The sequence below is a fragment of the Geotrypetes seraphini genome, chromosome 1 (genome assembly GCF_902459505.1).
Source record: "Geotrypetes seraphini chromosome 1, aGeoSer1.1, whole genome shotgun sequence".
NCBI classification, from domain to species: Eukaryota; Metazoa; Chordata; class Amphibia; order Gymnophiona; family Dermophiidae; genus Geotrypetes; species Geotrypetes seraphini.
The window spans coordinates 177292705-177311087 of record NC_047084.1 but is presented as its reverse complement, the minus strand read 5'-3'; the positions used below and the strand labels follow the sequence as shown (position 1 = coordinate 177311087).

General features: G+C 38.8%; 1 protein-coding gene across 6 annotated transcripts in view; it reads left to right on the top strand.

Annotated features, from left to right (window-relative positions):
• Positions 1-18383, top strand: part of LOC117359357 (probable ATP-dependent RNA helicase DDX60) — a 254746-nt gene that overhangs the window by 188716 nt on the left and 47647 nt on the right. For 3 of the 6 annotated variants that reach the window (XR_004539215.1, XM_033941992.1, XM_033941983.1), the window contains 2 exons: positions 5087-5287; positions 12853-12957. Coding sequence is in view for 5 of the 6 variants with exons in the window: in XM_033941992.1 (XP_033797883.1) it covers positions 5087-5287; positions 12853-12957 (306 nt within the window). In the remaining variant the exon portion in view is untranslated. The other 3 variants (XM_033942005.1, XM_033942023.1, XM_033942014.1) reach the window with 3 other exon arrangements.

The window sequence follows — 18383 nt, the reverse complement described above, 5'->3', positions numbered from 1 at the left end:
AAATTGGAAGGGGCCAACATAACATCAGTTTTTAAAACTTGGGAAATTATAAATTGATGAGCGTGATGTCAGTGCTGGGCAAAATGATAGAGACTATTATAAAGAACAAAATTACTGAACATATAAGTAGGTGTGGTTTACTAGGAAAAGCCAACATAGATTTAGTCAAAGGAGATCTTGCCTCACCAATTTATACTACATTTGTTTCAAGGTATGAATAACCAAGGTCAACTGGCTGATATTCTGTATCCAGGTTTTCTGAAAGCATTTGACAAAGTACATCATGAAAGACTCCTGCCGAAATTAAAAAGTCATGGAATAGGAGGCAATATCCTGTTGTGAATTAAGAATTAGTAAAAAAAAACAACAACCAAAAATGACATAAATCGGAGAGTAGGATTAAGTAGTCAATAGCCTCAATAAGGGTTTGTAGTGATACTGCTGCTTTTTATTATATTTATAAAATAGGAATAGTGAGTGAGGTGGTAAAATTTGCTCATAACACAAAGTTATTCAAAATTGTTCAATTGCAAGAGGAACTTATTAGGCTGGGAAACCAGGCATCCAAATAGCACATAAAATGTAATAGAAGCAAATGTGAAGTAATGAAAGTAGGGAAAAACAACCCAAACTATGACTTAATGATGCAAAGTTTCACATTATGAGTCAACAGCCAGGAAATAGATCTAGTTATCATAGTTGCTGATCCATTGAAATTCTCTGCTAAGAGTGCAGTGGTGACCAAGAAAGCAAATAGAATGTTAGGCAAAGAATGGATAATAAAACAAAGAATATTCTTTTTTCTAAGTCACTTATTTTTTGAGATTTTAAAAAAATACATAATATATATAAACAAAAGAGCAGAACAAGGACAGCTTAAACACTATGAGGTTCATAATTGAAACAGAAATATATCTAAAAACCCGCCTAAATCGGCACATGAATGATCAAAAAGACAGGTTGTCCAAGTGCCGATAATTGAAATGTGTTTTAGACATATCTAAAAGCAGCTTAGGCCTTTTTACTGCTGCTGTATGCCCAGAGCTGAAAGGGGGTGTTTTAGGAGTGGTGAGGGCGGGATTTGGGCGGGACCTGGGCTAACCTAGACTTAGTCGTACTTCAAGTATAACCGAAAGTTTAATGAGACTGCCTAGATGGAACTTATACGTTGTGACTTAGGCAATCTAAAACAGGTTTAAGTGATCAAAGATATCCAAAGTGACCTGATAACCACTGTAGACGCAAAGTACAGACCCCACACACTCCCTCAGTGATCACTGACTCCACCCCCTCACAAATCAGAATAAAACATGCATACCTGTCTCCAGAACATCAGCACCTGGCATTGGAAAGCCTAGTAGAGCTGCACAGAGGTGGCTTAAGTAGTCTGGAGGGTGGGCTAGTGGACCCATGCCCATAAGCCACTCTAACCACTGCATTCATGGTAGAACACGTGCACCCACCAAACCCCCCTTCCCCCCAAACCCTACTGTACTGCCATATAGGTGTCACCTGCAGCAATAAGAGCTATTGCAGTGGTAGACAGGTGGGTATAGTAGGTTTTGGGGGTGTTTTGGGGGTCTCACCATGACCTGAAAGGGAGTTGTGGTGAGATGTTTATGTGGCACCCTTTTTGTGAAGTTCACAGCAGTGCCCTGTAAGGTGCTCCACTACTCTGTTGCCATGTCTGGGTGACCAGTCCATCACTTTGCTGACCCTGCCCACATCCAAATAGTCTTGTTCTAGGTGTTTTTGACTTTGACAAAGTTTTGGATGAGAATGGGATATAAAGATAGACGACTTAGTGGTCTGGACGATCAAACGGCTGGACGTAGAGGTAGACGATTCTCAAAAAAAAAATATTTTGGATGTATTTTTTGAAAGTGGACTTTGGACATTTCTGACTTTGGGCAACTAGCATTCTTAGACTTTTTTTTTATTATGTCACTTTAATATACTATTAGGGGTAGATTCTGCAAATGGTGTCCAAAATAAGATGCTGGGATGATCTATACTAAGCTTGAATTCTATAAAGGTTGCTGAGCATTGAGCACCCTTTATAGAATCTTAACTTAGCATGGATTTCCGTTCCTAATTTTGGGCAGGAGCATGTACATCTACCAAATGCTGGTGTAAATGCTCGTGCTCAACTGTGGATTAGGAATTGGTTATCAGACCGAAAACTGAAGAGAAGGTTCAATGGGATGGTGAATAGTGCAGTGCTGCAGGGATCTGTAAGGGGATCAGTGCTATTTATAAATTATCTAGAAATTAGAATGACAAGTGAAGAGATTAAATTTGTAGGTGACACAAAACTTTTCAAAGTTGTTAAAACAGATGTGGACTATGAAAAACTGCAAGAATATAATAGGAAATTGGGAGACTGGGCATCCAAATGACAGATGAAATTTAATATGGGCAAATGCAAGTGATGCACATTGGGAAGACTAATCCAAATCATAGTTACCAGGATCCACCTTAGGAGTCAGCATCCAAGAAAAAAATATAGGTGTTATTGTAGATTCTACGCAGAAATCTTCTTCCCAGTGTGCAGCAGCAGCCCAAAAAGCAAATAGGGTGCTAGGAATGATTGGGAATGATAGGGATGATAAGTAAGACTATAAATAATATAATGCCTCTGTATCAATCCATGATGCACTTTGAATACTTCTAAACTGCCCTCAGGAACCTCTCTAAATATAGATAAAACCTCGAAGGTCCTCACAATTATACTTGACTCTACCCTATCTTAGGAGTCCCAAATCTCCAACCTATGGAACAAACCTTCTATAGCATGAGCCAACTAAGACTAATCAGATTCTTCTTCCATGATCATCACTTTGCCATATTGACACAGATGCTTGTGCTATCCCAACTAGACTATTGTAACTCTTTCTATGCTGGCATTAACTCTACATTCATACATAGGGCCCAATGTCATCTGCCAATAATCTCAGAATACTTGTATTATTGAATGGATCAAGTATAACTACTTCTTCCTCAAACTGGCACAAAAAATATCCCAAGATCTACTTTCCACAGCAACCAACACAGTATTTCATCCTTCTAGAAACCAAAAGAGCTGCCTCCCAAACTCTACATAACAATCACACCAATCTACTTGTATGTAACTCAACTGTATTCAATTCTGTAATTCTATTGACAGCTCAATGTTCTCCTCTATTGAATTATTACTACTTCTCCTATCTCTGGTAATTACCACAGATTATACTGCTTACTTTATATTTCATTGTTGTAACTCCTAAACATAATGTAAACTTCTTGATTTGTTAGTCGCCTTGAACCTAGATAGGCATAGAGTGACCCAGAAATTGAAGATTAGATTAGATTATCTTAATCAACCCAATGAGGCCAGTTTCACCATTAATATTGGCTTATTCAGGGGTCATATCCTTCTATGCTTGTTTCAGCCTGATTGTGTCTATAATATTTAAAAAAAATCCAACGTTAAAAATAAGAGTTAGAAAGCCATGTCACTACAACAGCGTACTAAATCATATCAATTTATGTTTAGACTTACTGTTTAGTCAAGCCGCATCAAGTTCCCAGCACACTAGCAGTTACAGAAGATGGCATCAATATTTATACAAAGCACCAATGCTTATGCATAAATAACATGGATGACTGTGTTGCTAATGCCAGAAGTTCATATACTAAGGGGCTCATTTTCAAAGCATTTTCAAAACATAGCATAAACTGACACTTGGACATCTTACTAGTCGTCCAAGTGGCCATTTTCAAAACTAACTTTCTAGACATCTTTCTTGTCATTTTGTCTAACTGGACAAAATGTCTAGCTTGGGCCATTTTCGAAAAAAAAGATTGACGACTTGCGGATTTGAAAATGGACATTTTCTCCACCTGATTTTTGGACGTTTTTCTCAAAACTTCCAAAGTTGGACAGATGTCCTATCGAAAATGCCTCTCTGTTATTTAAAGAGTTTTCTAGCTAAATTCAAACCTGATAAATATCACATTGCTTAGGCAAAGGAGCAATAATTTTCCTCGGTAAGAAGGAGAAGAATCAAGAGCAGGTTCTTCGTGCATCTTATTCTGTCAGCTTGTCCTCCACAACATTTTATCTTTAGTGTTACAATTCTTTTTTTATTTCTGCATAAAGGATCATCAAATGTTAGTGTTTATGCAAATTTGATGTTCTTCCTTTAAGATCGGATTTATTATTATTTTCATTTTCTGTTTGTTATTAAAAAAAAAAGAAAAAAGAAGAAATCATTTAAAACTGCTTCACCTACAACAGGGGTGTCAAAGTCCCTCCTCAAGGGCTGCAATCCAGTCGGGTTTTCAGGATTTCCCCAATGAATATGCATGAGATCTATTTGCATGCACTGCTTTCGTTGTATGCTAATAGATCTCATGCATATTCATTGGGGAAATCCTGAAAACCTGACTGGATTGCGGCCCTTGTGGAGGGACTTTGACACCCCTGACCTACAACAAAATTAAATAAATAAATAAATCTTGTCACTACTGGGAGGGGCTAATGGAGTTCAGCCACTTCCTGTGGGCTTCATGGACTGAGATAAAAGGAATCCTTTCCAAGGGTTGTCTGGCTGCTGTAATCCAAAACTACTCCAGCCAGGGAAAGAGAACTTCAGATACGTAATACACAGTTCTATGTAAACTCAAGGTGACTGAAACCCTCTTCATACCCCATTGGGTATGGATTTTAGAAAAGAACCAGAATCGCTTCTATTTAGGTTGCCTTTTGAATGATAATGGTTTTATTTGTTGTTTAACATATTTACTGTTATTATAATTTATATTGTGATTAATTTTGTATTAAACTCAGTTTCAAAGATAGGCTGATTATAAATGTATTAAATGGAGTGAAATGAAAATGATTTTGTATATCTCTGCAACTCCTAATATGGAACCCAGCTTTAAGTGCATACAGTTAAGATTATTCTTCTATATGTGCATCTTTTAGCACCTATCCACCAGTTATAGTGTACACATTCAGGTGCTACCCAGCAAATGAAGACAAGACCTTACATGTTAGACTACATACATAACACTCTTTTCAAATTCTGTACTGTTACTTTAGATGTCTGGACGTGCTGGAAGACGTGGCCAGGATATGATTGGAAACGTGTTTTTCTATGATATTCCACTGCCCAAGGTGGAAAAGCTCATTAAAGCAAATGTTCCTGAACTGAAAGGCCAATTCCCTTTTAGAATAACTTTAGTGCTGCAACTTATGTTACTGGCTGCAAAAGCAGATGATAAAGAGGATGCCAAGGCAAAGGTACAGAACATAGAATGTGTTGTTTTAGATTGCACTGATGTTTCAGAGAGTGTTTTCTTATTGGTTTTTGATAGGGACTATAATGTATGTCAACTACTCTATAATGAAACACACTTTCACAAAAAAGAGAACAATGTCATATATGAATGTAGGCAGTGCTGCTTTAGTTCAAAGGAGAAAGTTCAAACTGAACTGGAGGAAAAGCCTCAGACAAAAGCCCTCCCACCACCACAATGGTAAAAACCTCCATTGTACTCCCAAAGTAAAAAACTATAAGCAGGGCTGTCTATGCATGGTTGATAGAAGAAAAAACTTTCCACTTATCTCTGTTGATCGGTACACCAACTTGCTGCCTCAGGGTGTATCAAAAGTCTGATCATTTTGATACATGATACAAAACTTCTATCTTCCTGTTACCAGGTAATCTGATAAAGTATTGTAAGGTTTTATAAGTACTTATTTGTACTTTTACACGCTCCCACATGAGCTCTGTACCCTGTATTCTACTCCTATCCTGTCAGGCTATGCGTTGGGCATGGAAATGGGTATGCTCCTTGTTAGGACTAAGGTGCAATGTCTCTCCACTACTACCTATTGGTGATAACCCTGAATTTTTACTGGGTATGCAAGCAATAACATTTAAATTTCGGGCATCTCAGAATATACTAAGGGGCTCATAATCGAAACAGAAATATGTCTAAAAATCAGCCTAAATCGGTACTTGGACTATCAGTAACAAAAGTTATCCAAATGGCGATAATCGAACCGGGTTTTAGACATATCTAAAAACAACCTAGGCCTGAACAGTGCTGCAGTACTCCCAGAGCTAAAAGGGGCATTTCAGGAGGAGTGTTGAGGGCTGGATTTGGGCAGAACATGGGCTGTCGTACTTCATGTATAACCAAAAGTTTTACAACACTGCCCAGACGGAACATGGACATTGTGACTTAGGCCATCTAAAACCAGGCCTAAGTTCACAGAAGGTATCCAAAGTGACCAGATAAGCACTGCAGACACAAAGTGCAGACCCCCCACACACTGCCCCAGTGATCACTGACCTCCCCCCCTCATAAAAATCGTAATAACAACTTTACATATCTGCCTCCAGAACATCAGCACCTGCAGCCTGGCACAGGAAAGCCTAGTAGAGCTGCACAGAGGTGGCTTAAGTGGTCTTGAGGTGGGTTAGTGAACCATGGAGAGGAGGACCCAGGCCCATGGTGAAACGTGCACCCCCAAAACATTTTTGTACTGCCATATAAGTGGCACCTGCAGCCATAAGGGCTATTGGGGTGGTAGACAGGTGGGTCTAGTCGGTTCTGGGAGGATGTTTTGTGGGGGCTTACCATGACCTATAAGGTTGTGGTGAGATGTGTACGTGGCACCCTTTTTGTGAAGTTCACAGCAGTGCCCTGTAAGGTACCCCACTACTCTGGTGCAATATTTAGATGCTCAAAAAATAAAAATAATGGAGATGAAATTCTAATGATCAATTCACTAACCTTATAATGTATGAAATAAAGTGAATTAAATTGTTTAATCAAATAGAGCATATATATTAAAAAATATATAAAATATGAAATTAGAGTGCTCAGTGTGGTATCTTATTCAAACCAGCAGGTTAATAGAATAAAGATGTATTATCATTACATCATTGCACTCACCTACCTACCAACCCTAAACACCTTATTAGATATAAGTTTGTAGAAAAATACTTAGCTGAATTCAGAAGATAATGATGAACTGATGAAAAATCTCCATTGTAAAGTATTGTTCCGCCACTAATTTCTGTCAAGTGGGATGATCAGAGATACTCAGAAAAACACACAGACAATATAAAGCATAAACAATAACACTTTAATATATATATATATATATATATATATATATATATATATATATAAGAATAAATTAGCATCACCGTATCTCACGTAAACCCTCCCTTCACCATTCGGAATCCCTCAATGGATAGGCGAGTAGGACACAGGAGTCTGCCCCTTTAGACCTGACGTCTTGGATAGCCGGCTAGGATTCTGGATTCTAGGAGCAGAATTCCGTCCTTATAAGCTGCTGAGTTAAACAGCTGGTCCTGCAGTAACAGCGTCCTTTGATTCAGGCACACCCCAGGTCGGTCCCTTTGAAGTTGTTTGGGCAACATTCAGGTCAAAGAGGTCAAAATGTCAGATAAACAGACTTGTGGATTCATGTCGGTAGCATGCTGAATTTCAGTTACCCCTCTGGCCAGTTTCTTTGTTTGGATAACATTCAGGTCCCATCTGTCGTTACTGTCCTTTTGAGGTTATTAATGAGGTGTTGCAGGGACAGGTAAACAGCTGGTCTTGCTCTATTGTTCTCTGTTTTGGTAACACCCAGGTCTGTCCTTACTGATGTTATTTGAGCAGTACGCATGCAACTGAAGTCAGGGAAAAGCTGTTGGGTTCTTAGTAAAGCATTTGATGTTGTCAAGGTAATACTAAGGTTAAGGAGGTTAGGAAAACAGACTTGAGGAGACATGTATGCTAAGTTTATTTACCCCCGGGCCCTAGGCCTAACATTCCACCCCTGGATCCTCAAGTTTGTATTTCCGAATAAGAAGTCATCCGAATAGAGGGAGAGAGTGTTCGTTTGTATACACAATAGGTAAATCCACAATTAAGAAATGTTAACATAAGGATAACTTATGCTGTAGCAAGGTAAGGTTACGTTGCTGATTTGCTTTATGTAGGATTGCTATATTTTGCATGGCTTTCTTTAATAAAATAATTGGAGTAAGTACATCGGCAAAAGAAAGATTAACATTTACATTTGATATCCAGGGTTCATAAAAAATGATAAGTTGCATTATTTGCCCACTGCAACACACTAACATTCTGTAAACATACTGAAAAGGGAGCTTGAATAGCAGGAATCACAAGTTCAACAGTACTGCTAGCAACACAGACATATTTATGTAATATTTCTTGCTAATTAGGCCTTTCACTTGAAAGTATCACGTATTGGGAATCATGAAAATTAATAATCTTATTAATATTATATTTGTGCTCTTACTCATGGCATACATTTAGGGTAGCTTCATATTCACCATCGATCACCGCAGTTATCTGGTATCCCGTTTTTCTTAGCATCTTTGGTTAGGGTCTGGCTGTGCTCCGGTTTCAATAGGCTTGCTATGTCACTCACATGCCTTCACTCATGTAATTTTCAGGCACCACCTCCAGAGACCAGCCCTAATGTGAAGTGGCAGGATATGGGCTCACTTCTATTCCCCAGTTGGTGCCACATAACAGCCTCATGGCACGGCATTGTATGTCTGGTTGCATCTTCATCTTCTCGGTCTGGTGAAATTTTCTCGTAACCCAACATGTTAGCCAAATTATCAGAATGAGAGAGCAGAGCTGACCAATTTTATCACAAAAGGATGAAAGTCTATATGTAATAACATTTCCCAGTACGTGATTTTTCAAGGAAAATATTTCCTCATGATTGTTTATCTTCAATGCTTTAATTACATTAAACCCCCCTAGTGGTAAAAGAGAGTATAAGAGAAAAAGGAGAAAAACCACTTTATGTACAGAAGGTGATAACATGTGACACAATACTTGTGTGTAAGGTAAGAGAAACAACGCTAATGCACTTAAAGGTATTCTGTAGGACATTCAGAAAATACTCCTTTTTATGTTCTGGACATAATTATTATGTCATTTAAGAGAGACCATACACACGTACAGAATGTGATAACATTTGACACAATACTTGTGTGTAAGATAGTATTTGTGTGAGATAAGAGAAACAACACTAATGTACTTAAAGGTATTCTGTAGGACATTCAGAAAATATACCTTTTTATGTTCTGGACATAATTATTATGTCATTTAAGAGAGACCATACACACGTACAGAATGTGATAACAAAATAACTTATGTCAGAGATGTGCACTGCACTGTTTATACCTGGTAAGTTAAATAAAGAGAGACCATTTTTTTTTATTTTATTTAGCAAATATCAAATACCAATGAACACCATTTTACCAGGTATAAAGCTTTCTAATTATTTCTCTTCAGATATCCTTTTATAATATAACCCCTAACTAAATTATCATTGGGCTGTATAGAAACATAGAAACATAGTAAGATGACGGCAGAAAAGGGCCAAGGCCCATCAAGTCTGCCTTATCAAGATGGTCATAAGTATACTTCTGAACTGTTCGTAGGTGTTGGGACGTGCAATGAACTATTCCTTGTTGTTATAGCTGGTTGAGAAGTAATAACAATAAAACAAGTGAGTCCCCAAATCAAAACAACTGCTGAAAACTTATCCAGAATCACCGTGTGAATAAAACTCCTTAGCGTGAAAACATACAAATCCAGTCCCTTACTTTGCTGACCCTGCCCACATCCAAAAAGTCTTTTTCTAGGCATTTTTAACTTGGATGAATTTTTGGTCAAAAATGGAGTATAAAGATGGATGACTTAGTGATCTGGACAATCAGACGGCTGGACGTACAGTTAGATGATTTTCAGAAAAAAAAAATGTTGAATGTATTTTTCAAAAATGGACCTTTTCCCATGTCTGACTTTGGGCGACTTGAGACTTAGGCCCAAAACGGACTTAGACATTTCTTTTGAGTATGGCCCTCCACACCTTTACTAGGTTTTGAATGATAATAGTTCCCTTAAAGCCTTCTCAGATTTAAAACTGGAATTGGGGCTCCTCTTTTCTTATTGGGACCTCTTTTCTTATTGGCAACTATGGGCTCCTTTTATTAAGGTGCGCTAGCATTTTTAGCGCACGCAGCAGATTAGCACATGCTAACCCCATGCTAAGCAGCTAGAACTAACGCCAGCTCAATGCTGGCATTAGCATCTAGCGCACGGCATTGTAGCGTGCGCTATTCCGCACATTAAAGCCCTAACGCAGCTTAGTAAAAGGAGCCCTATGTCATTATGTATTGTCATTTCCAAGTTCAGTCTTAACAGCTGCCACCATGGAAACTTTGAAAGAGGCTTTTTATTTGGATGCCGAACAACACATCCCATTGTGTTACCACCATAAATTCTTACAGGAAATGTTACCCGATTATGATTATTACCATCTTAGTCAACACTGGTAGCAGGAACTTGGAGTAGTAATTAGGTTTGTATATCATCACTCATATCTTAAAAATATGTCTAAAAAGAAGTTATCAATTCCCCTTTAAAATGATCATGAGATTACATGTATCTCCTAAACGGGCCAAACAACTTTTGTTAATGCAAGATTCTAATTGCCCGAAAAATATGCAACCCGAGACCTCTTTGGTCATATGTTTTATTCGTGTGCTGCAATAGAAGTTTTTTGGAAGAGACTGTTAGACCATATTTAATTTCTGTGGCAAGCACGTTGTATTTTAACCCCTACAATACTTTTTTCACTTTACCATATTGTAGCATCAGTGCCAAAAAGTCTGCAAACTTTTATGAAGCAAGCTCTCCTTTTGGCAGAAAAAGGTCATATTGATAAACTGGTTGGAGGTGGAGGCCTCCTCTTTGGCACAGTGGCGAGCAAATATGATCAACCTTCTTCAAATGGAACGACAGATGATTGCAGACACAGACTCTACTGGTGGGAGAATTCTTTAGGACACTTGGGAGCCCTTCTGGAATTCATTAACACCTACCGCCCTTAGTTGTTTGTTAAATTTGTAAAAAAAACCTTAAATTTTATTGTTCATTGTTCAGTTCCAACAGGTGAATTAACTGCTTCTTTGGAGGGGTGTGGGGGAGGGAAGAAGGGATTGGTGGGGAAAAATTGAAAATGTCAGTTATCATTGTCATTAGATATGATTTTGCAGCAGTATATATGTATCGTTTTAATGTTGTTTTTTTTGCTGCTTGAATCTGAGTTAATAATTTTTTTTTAAATGTGCACATCTATGGTGGGTGTATGCATAGACAAAGATGGAAAGAGTGCCTTTGGGGGTGCACAGTTCTACATAAGTTATAAAATACTATGGGGCTCATTTTCAAAAAAAGAAAAACATCTATAAAGTGGCATAAAGGGGCAGATGGAAATTTGTCTTGCCAAACCCTTCCATTTCACTATTTTTGAAGCCTATTTTCTAGACAGATTTCTATGCTGTTCATCCTTAGTTCATCTAAATCTCAAGGGGGGGGGGGCGTGATAAGAGATGTGGTGTGGGTGGAACTAGGGTGGGTTTATGACCTGGATGTTTTTCTGCCATAAGTAAACATTTTAGAATATGTCCAATGCCCAGTTTGGATGTTTGGGGCTAGACCTGTTTTAACAATGAGTAAGTACCCAAACTGACCAGATTACCACTCCCCCGGTGGTCACTGACCCCCCTCCCATCCCTCCAAGGATGTGAATGAAACAGTACATACCTGCTTGAATGATAGCTTCAGATGGTATGGCCAGTCCTATTAGAACAACAAGCAGATTGCTGGAATAGCCTGGTGATCAGTGCAGTAGACTGCAGAGAAGGGGACCCGGGTCCATATCCCACTCTAAGTACTACACTTGTGGGGGAGTGTGTGAGTCACCCAAAACCTACTGGACCATAAGGGATATTGTTATGATGTAGTTGAGTCTACAGTATTAGTTTTAAATGGGTTTTGGAGGGCTCAGCACACAATATAACGGGGTTATAGTAACATGTGTACCTGGGACCTTTTAGGTAACGTTCACTGCAGTGCCCCTTGAGGTGCCCCACTGCTTTGCAAGGATGTCTGTGTGGCCAGTCTACTACAGATGCTGGACCCTCCTGCATCCCAATCACTTGTTTTGTGCGTTTTTCTTTTGGACATGTTTTTTTCAAAAACGGTACAAAAAGATAGACACACATCTGAAAAATGGCCATTTTAAAAAAAAACAAGATAGACATTTTGCAGTTTTGAAAATGGGTATGTTCAATACTGGAGTTGTGTGCATTTTCCGTAAAATGTCCAAACTCTAATTTGGACATCATATAAAAAACAGCCTGCTATATGTTACATGTGCATCTTCTGCATTTACTGAAGTGACATTGCATAAATTCATCTGCCTTGATCTCTTTGAAAAAAAGCCCAGAATATAAATGATAATTGACATTTTCTCTGCGTACAGTGTGCTTTGTGTTTTTTTAAATTTTATTGTTGGTAGATCATTTTGACTTGCTCATTTTAAAAGTAGCTCGCAAGCCCAAAAAGTGTGGGCACCCCTGCTTTAGATCTTCCAGACCTGCAGGTACTTTGTGTTCTCCCTATGACTTTTCCAGTTGAGAATTTGCATAGCGTGAACATCATAAAAGAGGTTTAACATTCAGGCTAAGACTTTTTCTCTTATACAGAATTGGCCCTTATGTTTCACAGGATATTCTGAACCCACTGTAACTTATCTTGGCTCAGATTTGGAAAGACGAATAGTCAATCTAAAATCTAAATTCAAACTATCAGGTAAAAAAATGAAAACTTTTCAGAAAGCTCTTAAACATACATAAAGCAGAAAATCCAAACAAAATTGATTATTTCTTCTCAAAATTATTTTCATATGTACTATAGAAATAAACATTTTTTTTTTTAAAATCCTAGGTCATGTCTATACTGAAGCACTCATTGTTGTCTTTCAAGCGGCCTAAGACAGAAGAAATGCTAAAACTTTACTTTTTATTTTCTTGTCAGTTTTTAATTCAAGAGGTGAGTGATTTTTTTTTTGTTTGTATTCTACAGTTTCTTAACTTTTTTTCTAAAGCGACATGTCACTATATGAAAAAGTAGTTATATTCTGAAATACCACATGATCACATGACTGTGCCATTTGGGAAACCTTTTTCTAAAGCTTAGTGTGTGCTAACAGACATTAGCAGTGCAATAGGTGTCATGCAGCAAGTAGGTAAGAGTTAATTTATTTATCGGGATTTATTAACTGCCTTTATGGAGAGATTCACCCAAGGCAGGGAACAGTATTTTAACATATAACATAATACAATTTTGTTAACAGCATACTAGAAAAATGACCAAATATACTGTAAACATAAATACAATAAATGAGGTAAATTAGGAAACAGTGAATTGAAACCTAGTAATAGGATTGACATGAAACAGCATCAGAAGTACACACATTTAATAGCACAGCAGAACAGTCATATAACAGAAATATGAAACATGTCAGAACCATACAAACCGTACTTATTATCACAGCTTTTCATAAAATAACAAATTAATTGTGAAGTTCTCAGACCTAATACCCGTTGATTTAGTGATGTCACCAAGCTGGGGTACTCTCAGGGACCATCATTGACTTCACTGTCCCAACCATTAAATGTATTGTCTTACATCTTATAAAAGCATTTATTACGTTATAAAAAAAACCCACTTATCTGTATATTGTTGAATTGGCTGAGTGGTTGGGTAGATAGATTTGAAGTATCCCCAGCTGAGTTAAAGTGCTGTGCAAAAACTAGTGCATAATTAGGGCTAAAAATGAGTTCAAACGAGTTTTCTCCCCATTAGTTAGCCAGAACCATACAAACAAAATAATATAAATGTAATACAATGTCAGCATACCAGCAATGGAACACTTAGGCCCCCTTTTATTGAACTGCGCTAGCAGTTTTTAGTGCCAGGAGCCACACTTCTCCCGACGCTCACAGGAACTCTGATGTCCAAATAAAAGGGGGCCTTAATAATCCAATATTATAACATTCAAATAATACAGATGTGATGCTATTCCTACAATACAAAGAGACATATTAACTATGTAGACAAGGGTTAAGAGGAAAGACTAAAGAAGTTAGGGCTCTTCAGCTTGGAAAAAAGACGGCTGAGGGGAGATATAATTGAAGTCTACAAAATCCTGAGTGGAGTGGAACGGGTACAAGTGGATTGATTTTTCACTCTGTCAAAAATTTCAAAGACTAGGGGGACACTCAATGAAGTTACAGGGAAATGGTTTTAGAACCAATGGGAGGAAATATTTTTTTCACTCAGAAAATAGTTAAGCTCTGGAATGCATTGCCAAGGATGTGGTAAGAGTGGTTAATGTAGCTGGTTTTAAAAAAGCTTTGGGCAAGTTCCTGGAGGAAAAGTCCGTAGTCTGTTATTGAGAAAGACATGGGGCAAGCCACTGATTGCCCTGGATCAGTGGAATGGAATGCTGCTACAATATGGGTTTTTTGCCTTGTAATTGTGACTTGAATTGGCTTCTGTGAAGACAGGATACTGGGCTAGATGGACCAATGGTCTGACTCAATAAGGCTATTCTTATGTTCTTATGTACAGAAATATAGATGTGAATAAAACGGGTAGTACAAAATCAACTGGGAAAAATAGATGGGTGGCTAAACTCAAGGCAAGTTCTGTGTATAGTAAAATGAGATATGAGGCACTGGTCTAAGTTACAAGGTATGCAGCAAGCTAGCCCAGGTACAGAACAAGTGTATGATCAGTCACCACATGTATTAAAGGCTTCCACTTGCTTTATGAAGTAGAAGTAGTTTCAGGTTAGATGTAGCTCCTCTAGGAGAAAGTTCCAGAGTATGGGGGCAACTCTTGAGAAGGCTCACTGGAGGGTATCACATTATGCAAATTCTTTTGATGAGGGTACACATAGTAATGCTCCTTGAGAGGACCTTAAAGATCTTGAAAGTGGGTAGAAGGCTAACTTATTCTTCAAGTACTCTGGTCCATTTTGTCTGAAAACCTTGAAAAACAAAACATAGTTTTATATTTAGCCCTGTAAGTTATTGGTAGCTGGTGCAGTTTTTCCAGAAAGGGTGTAATGTGATCACACCACTTGCATCCTGCATTCATAAGAACATAAGAATAGACATACTGGGCCAGACCAATGATCCGTCTAGCCCAGTAGCCTGTTTCCACATTGGCCAATCCAGGTCACAAGTACCTATCAACCCCAAATAGTAGCACAATTCCATGCCTACTGATCCAAGAGCCTGTATCAAATAGCAGGAAATCTGTCCAAACCTTTCTAAACCCAGCTACACTAACCACTGTTACATCTCTGGCAACATGTTCCTGAGCTTAATTATTTGTTGAGTGAAAAAATATTTCCTCCTATTTGTTGTAAAGGTAACCTCATTGAGTGTCCCCTAGTTTTTTGTAATTTTTGAAAGAGTAAAAATTGATTTACATTTACCCGCTCTGTATGTTTTTTGTTTTTATTTATATCCCACGTTATAAGCGGGATATAAAGCAGGTTCTAAAACACATACATAGTAAAAAAAAAAAAAAAAAAAAAAACCCCACAAAATACACACACTACAAATACACATACATGCAAACACAGTTTTGTCTTAGCTGCCTTGTCTTACATAAAATACACATCAAAAAACAGACCACCCTACACTCACATACAGTACAGTACTTCCATGCCACAATTACCCAACCCTGTTTCTTTATATCATTTGAACACTCAAGCCGTAAAACTACGTTTTCTTTTCTGTTTTTTTTTAATAAAATTTATTTATTTATCAATTTTCTTTTCTCTTAGTACCCATATTTCATCTGTAAGAACACGCGATGTATTAACAAACATTTAAATGTGCTAAGACTTCCTTGCTGATGTATGTAAACCAGGAGTTTATTCTACTCTGCTGGGCCTGCAGATGAAAATGTTGCAGCCCTCATAGTTTGCAAACGCAACTCGTTTCTAGATGGCATAACCCAGTAGTCGGCAAACCGTGGCTTGCGAGCTGCATGCGGCTCTTTAGCTACTTGAGTGCAGCTCTGCTAGAGAATGACACGGTGACTGACCTTGTCTTCTGCAGTTAAGGGAGGGAACGCGTGTGGTCACTGATCGGGCATCTCCCTCCCTCCCCCTTACCTTACCTTGGCGATTCTCCTTTATTTTTGTTTAGCTGCCCGAGCCGGCTTTCATCAAATCACGTGTGGCTGCCAAAGCTTCTCCTCTGACGCAACTTGAAACAGGAAGTTGCATCAGAGGATCACTTCAAGATAGCGCATCTCCTCAGAAAATTGCAAAACGGTACCCAAAATTTGAACAGGGGCCAATGACAACTCATTCAGATTTTTGGATAATAACATCACCTTTGTTTTTGCTATATTGACCCTCAATCTACTCACATCCATCCAATCCCTTATTCTTAACATGACTTCATTTAATCTTTCACCAGCCTCATCCATTATACTCTCCATGGGAAAAAAAAGAACTGAATGTTATCAGCATATAACCGATAGGACACCCCAAGATCATGTAACAATGTACATAGTGGTTGGAGATAAACATTAAAGAGCATGGCGTACAAGTCTGACCCCTGTGGAAAACTAGTTTTGACAACTCATCGTGCTGAATATCTAAGAGAATATCACTTAGGATTTTGTAGACGTCAATCACATGTTCCCTCAGCCATCTCTTTTCCAAGCTGAGGAGCCCCAAACTCTTTAGTCTTTCCTCATGTGAGAAGAGTGTCATCACTTTTATCAATTTGGTTGCTCTTCTCTGCTTTTTATTTTTTTTTTAGATACGGCAACCAGAACTGTGCACAATATACAAGGTGCGGATACACAAATGGAGCAATACCGAGGCATTATAATATTCTTGGCAATATTTACCATCCCTTTCCTAATAATTCCTAGCATACACTGGGCAGAAGATTTCAGCATAATGTCTACAATGACACCCAGATCTTTTTCTTGGGTGCTGATTGATTTGGATTATTCTTCCCAATGTGCATCACTTTGCATTTGTCCACATTAAATTTCATCTGCCATTTGAATACCCAATCTTCAAATTTCCTAAGGTCTTCCTGCAATTGTCCACAGTCCTCATGCGTTTTGAAAACTCTGAATAGTTTTGTGTCATTTGAAAATGTAATTACCTCACTTATCATTCCAGTTTCCAGTACAGATCCCTGCAACACTCCACTCTACTAGTATGTATCCATTGAGAAAAATGACCCTCTGTTTTTTTGTCCAATAACCAGTTTTTAATCCACAACAAAACAGTGCCTCCTATCCCAGCAAGATAAGACTACGGTCCACCACAATAGGATTATCATATTTGCAGAGATAAAAAAGAGGATTGTAATCATATGATCGGGCCGAGCGGTCAACACCCATCTCACACCATCCCCAGGTACTTCTGGTCTTCTCTAGGTTCTGCTTCACTGAGTCTCTGTTAAAACACAACAGTTAAACATCACATCATTCATACACTCTTAAAACATGTGGCCAAGTCCCTCCAGGCTCCTCTTTGTTATCTCCAGGTCCTCCGGCAGCTTCCAGTGCCATTACTGGTCTATATGCTGGTTGCCACCAGGCCCACCAGACTTTTGGCAAGTGCACAGCCGGGTCTATCAGGCTGCTTCCCTGGGCTCATCTGGTGTCTTCGCCAGTTGCTTGCCAGACCCCCTCAGTTTTGACTCTTCTTGTGGGGCCACCACCAGTCCTTACGCTCCCCAGCCTCATGGGTCCTGGAAACTTTGCTAGTCCAATCACCAGTCATCAAACCCGACTGGACTTCATGGACTCCAGGCTCTACCGGGCCTTCCGACTACTCCTTCTAGGCTTTTTCAGTCGCTCAGGCGTCATTTTCTGGATATATGCACTGAGGACTCTCCCAGTCCCTCAGTCATCGTATCCCAGACACACCCTGAGGACTCTTCCGATCTCCCAGCCATTTTCTCTCTGAGGGCTCTTCCTGGGACTTACTTCCTGTCCCTCAGCTGCTCTCTGTGAGGACAGCCCAATCATTCACTCCTCTGGTCTCTCACACCAGCATCAGGCCTTCTGCCAGTCATCAACCCTGGGGTACCCTCCTGGTCACTCCCAAGATCTCAGTGCTAGATGCACTAAAGTCTCTGATTGTCTAACGATTGTTGCTAAACCAGTTTGACTGATTTAGCGACCGATCATATTTGCTGGCCCAATGCACAAAATGGCTCACTGTGTGTTTTTCCCTGTGATCGCACATTCTCCAATATGACCATGCAAATAATGTCATTAATATTGAAATGCCATGCAAACTATCTGACTGAATGGTGCTCTAACATGGCACAAAAAATAGTGATAGCTCCTACTGACCCGAATAAAACAACATTGGTAATTTATTACCGACAGGTCTGCCTTTTTTTTTTTTTTTTTTC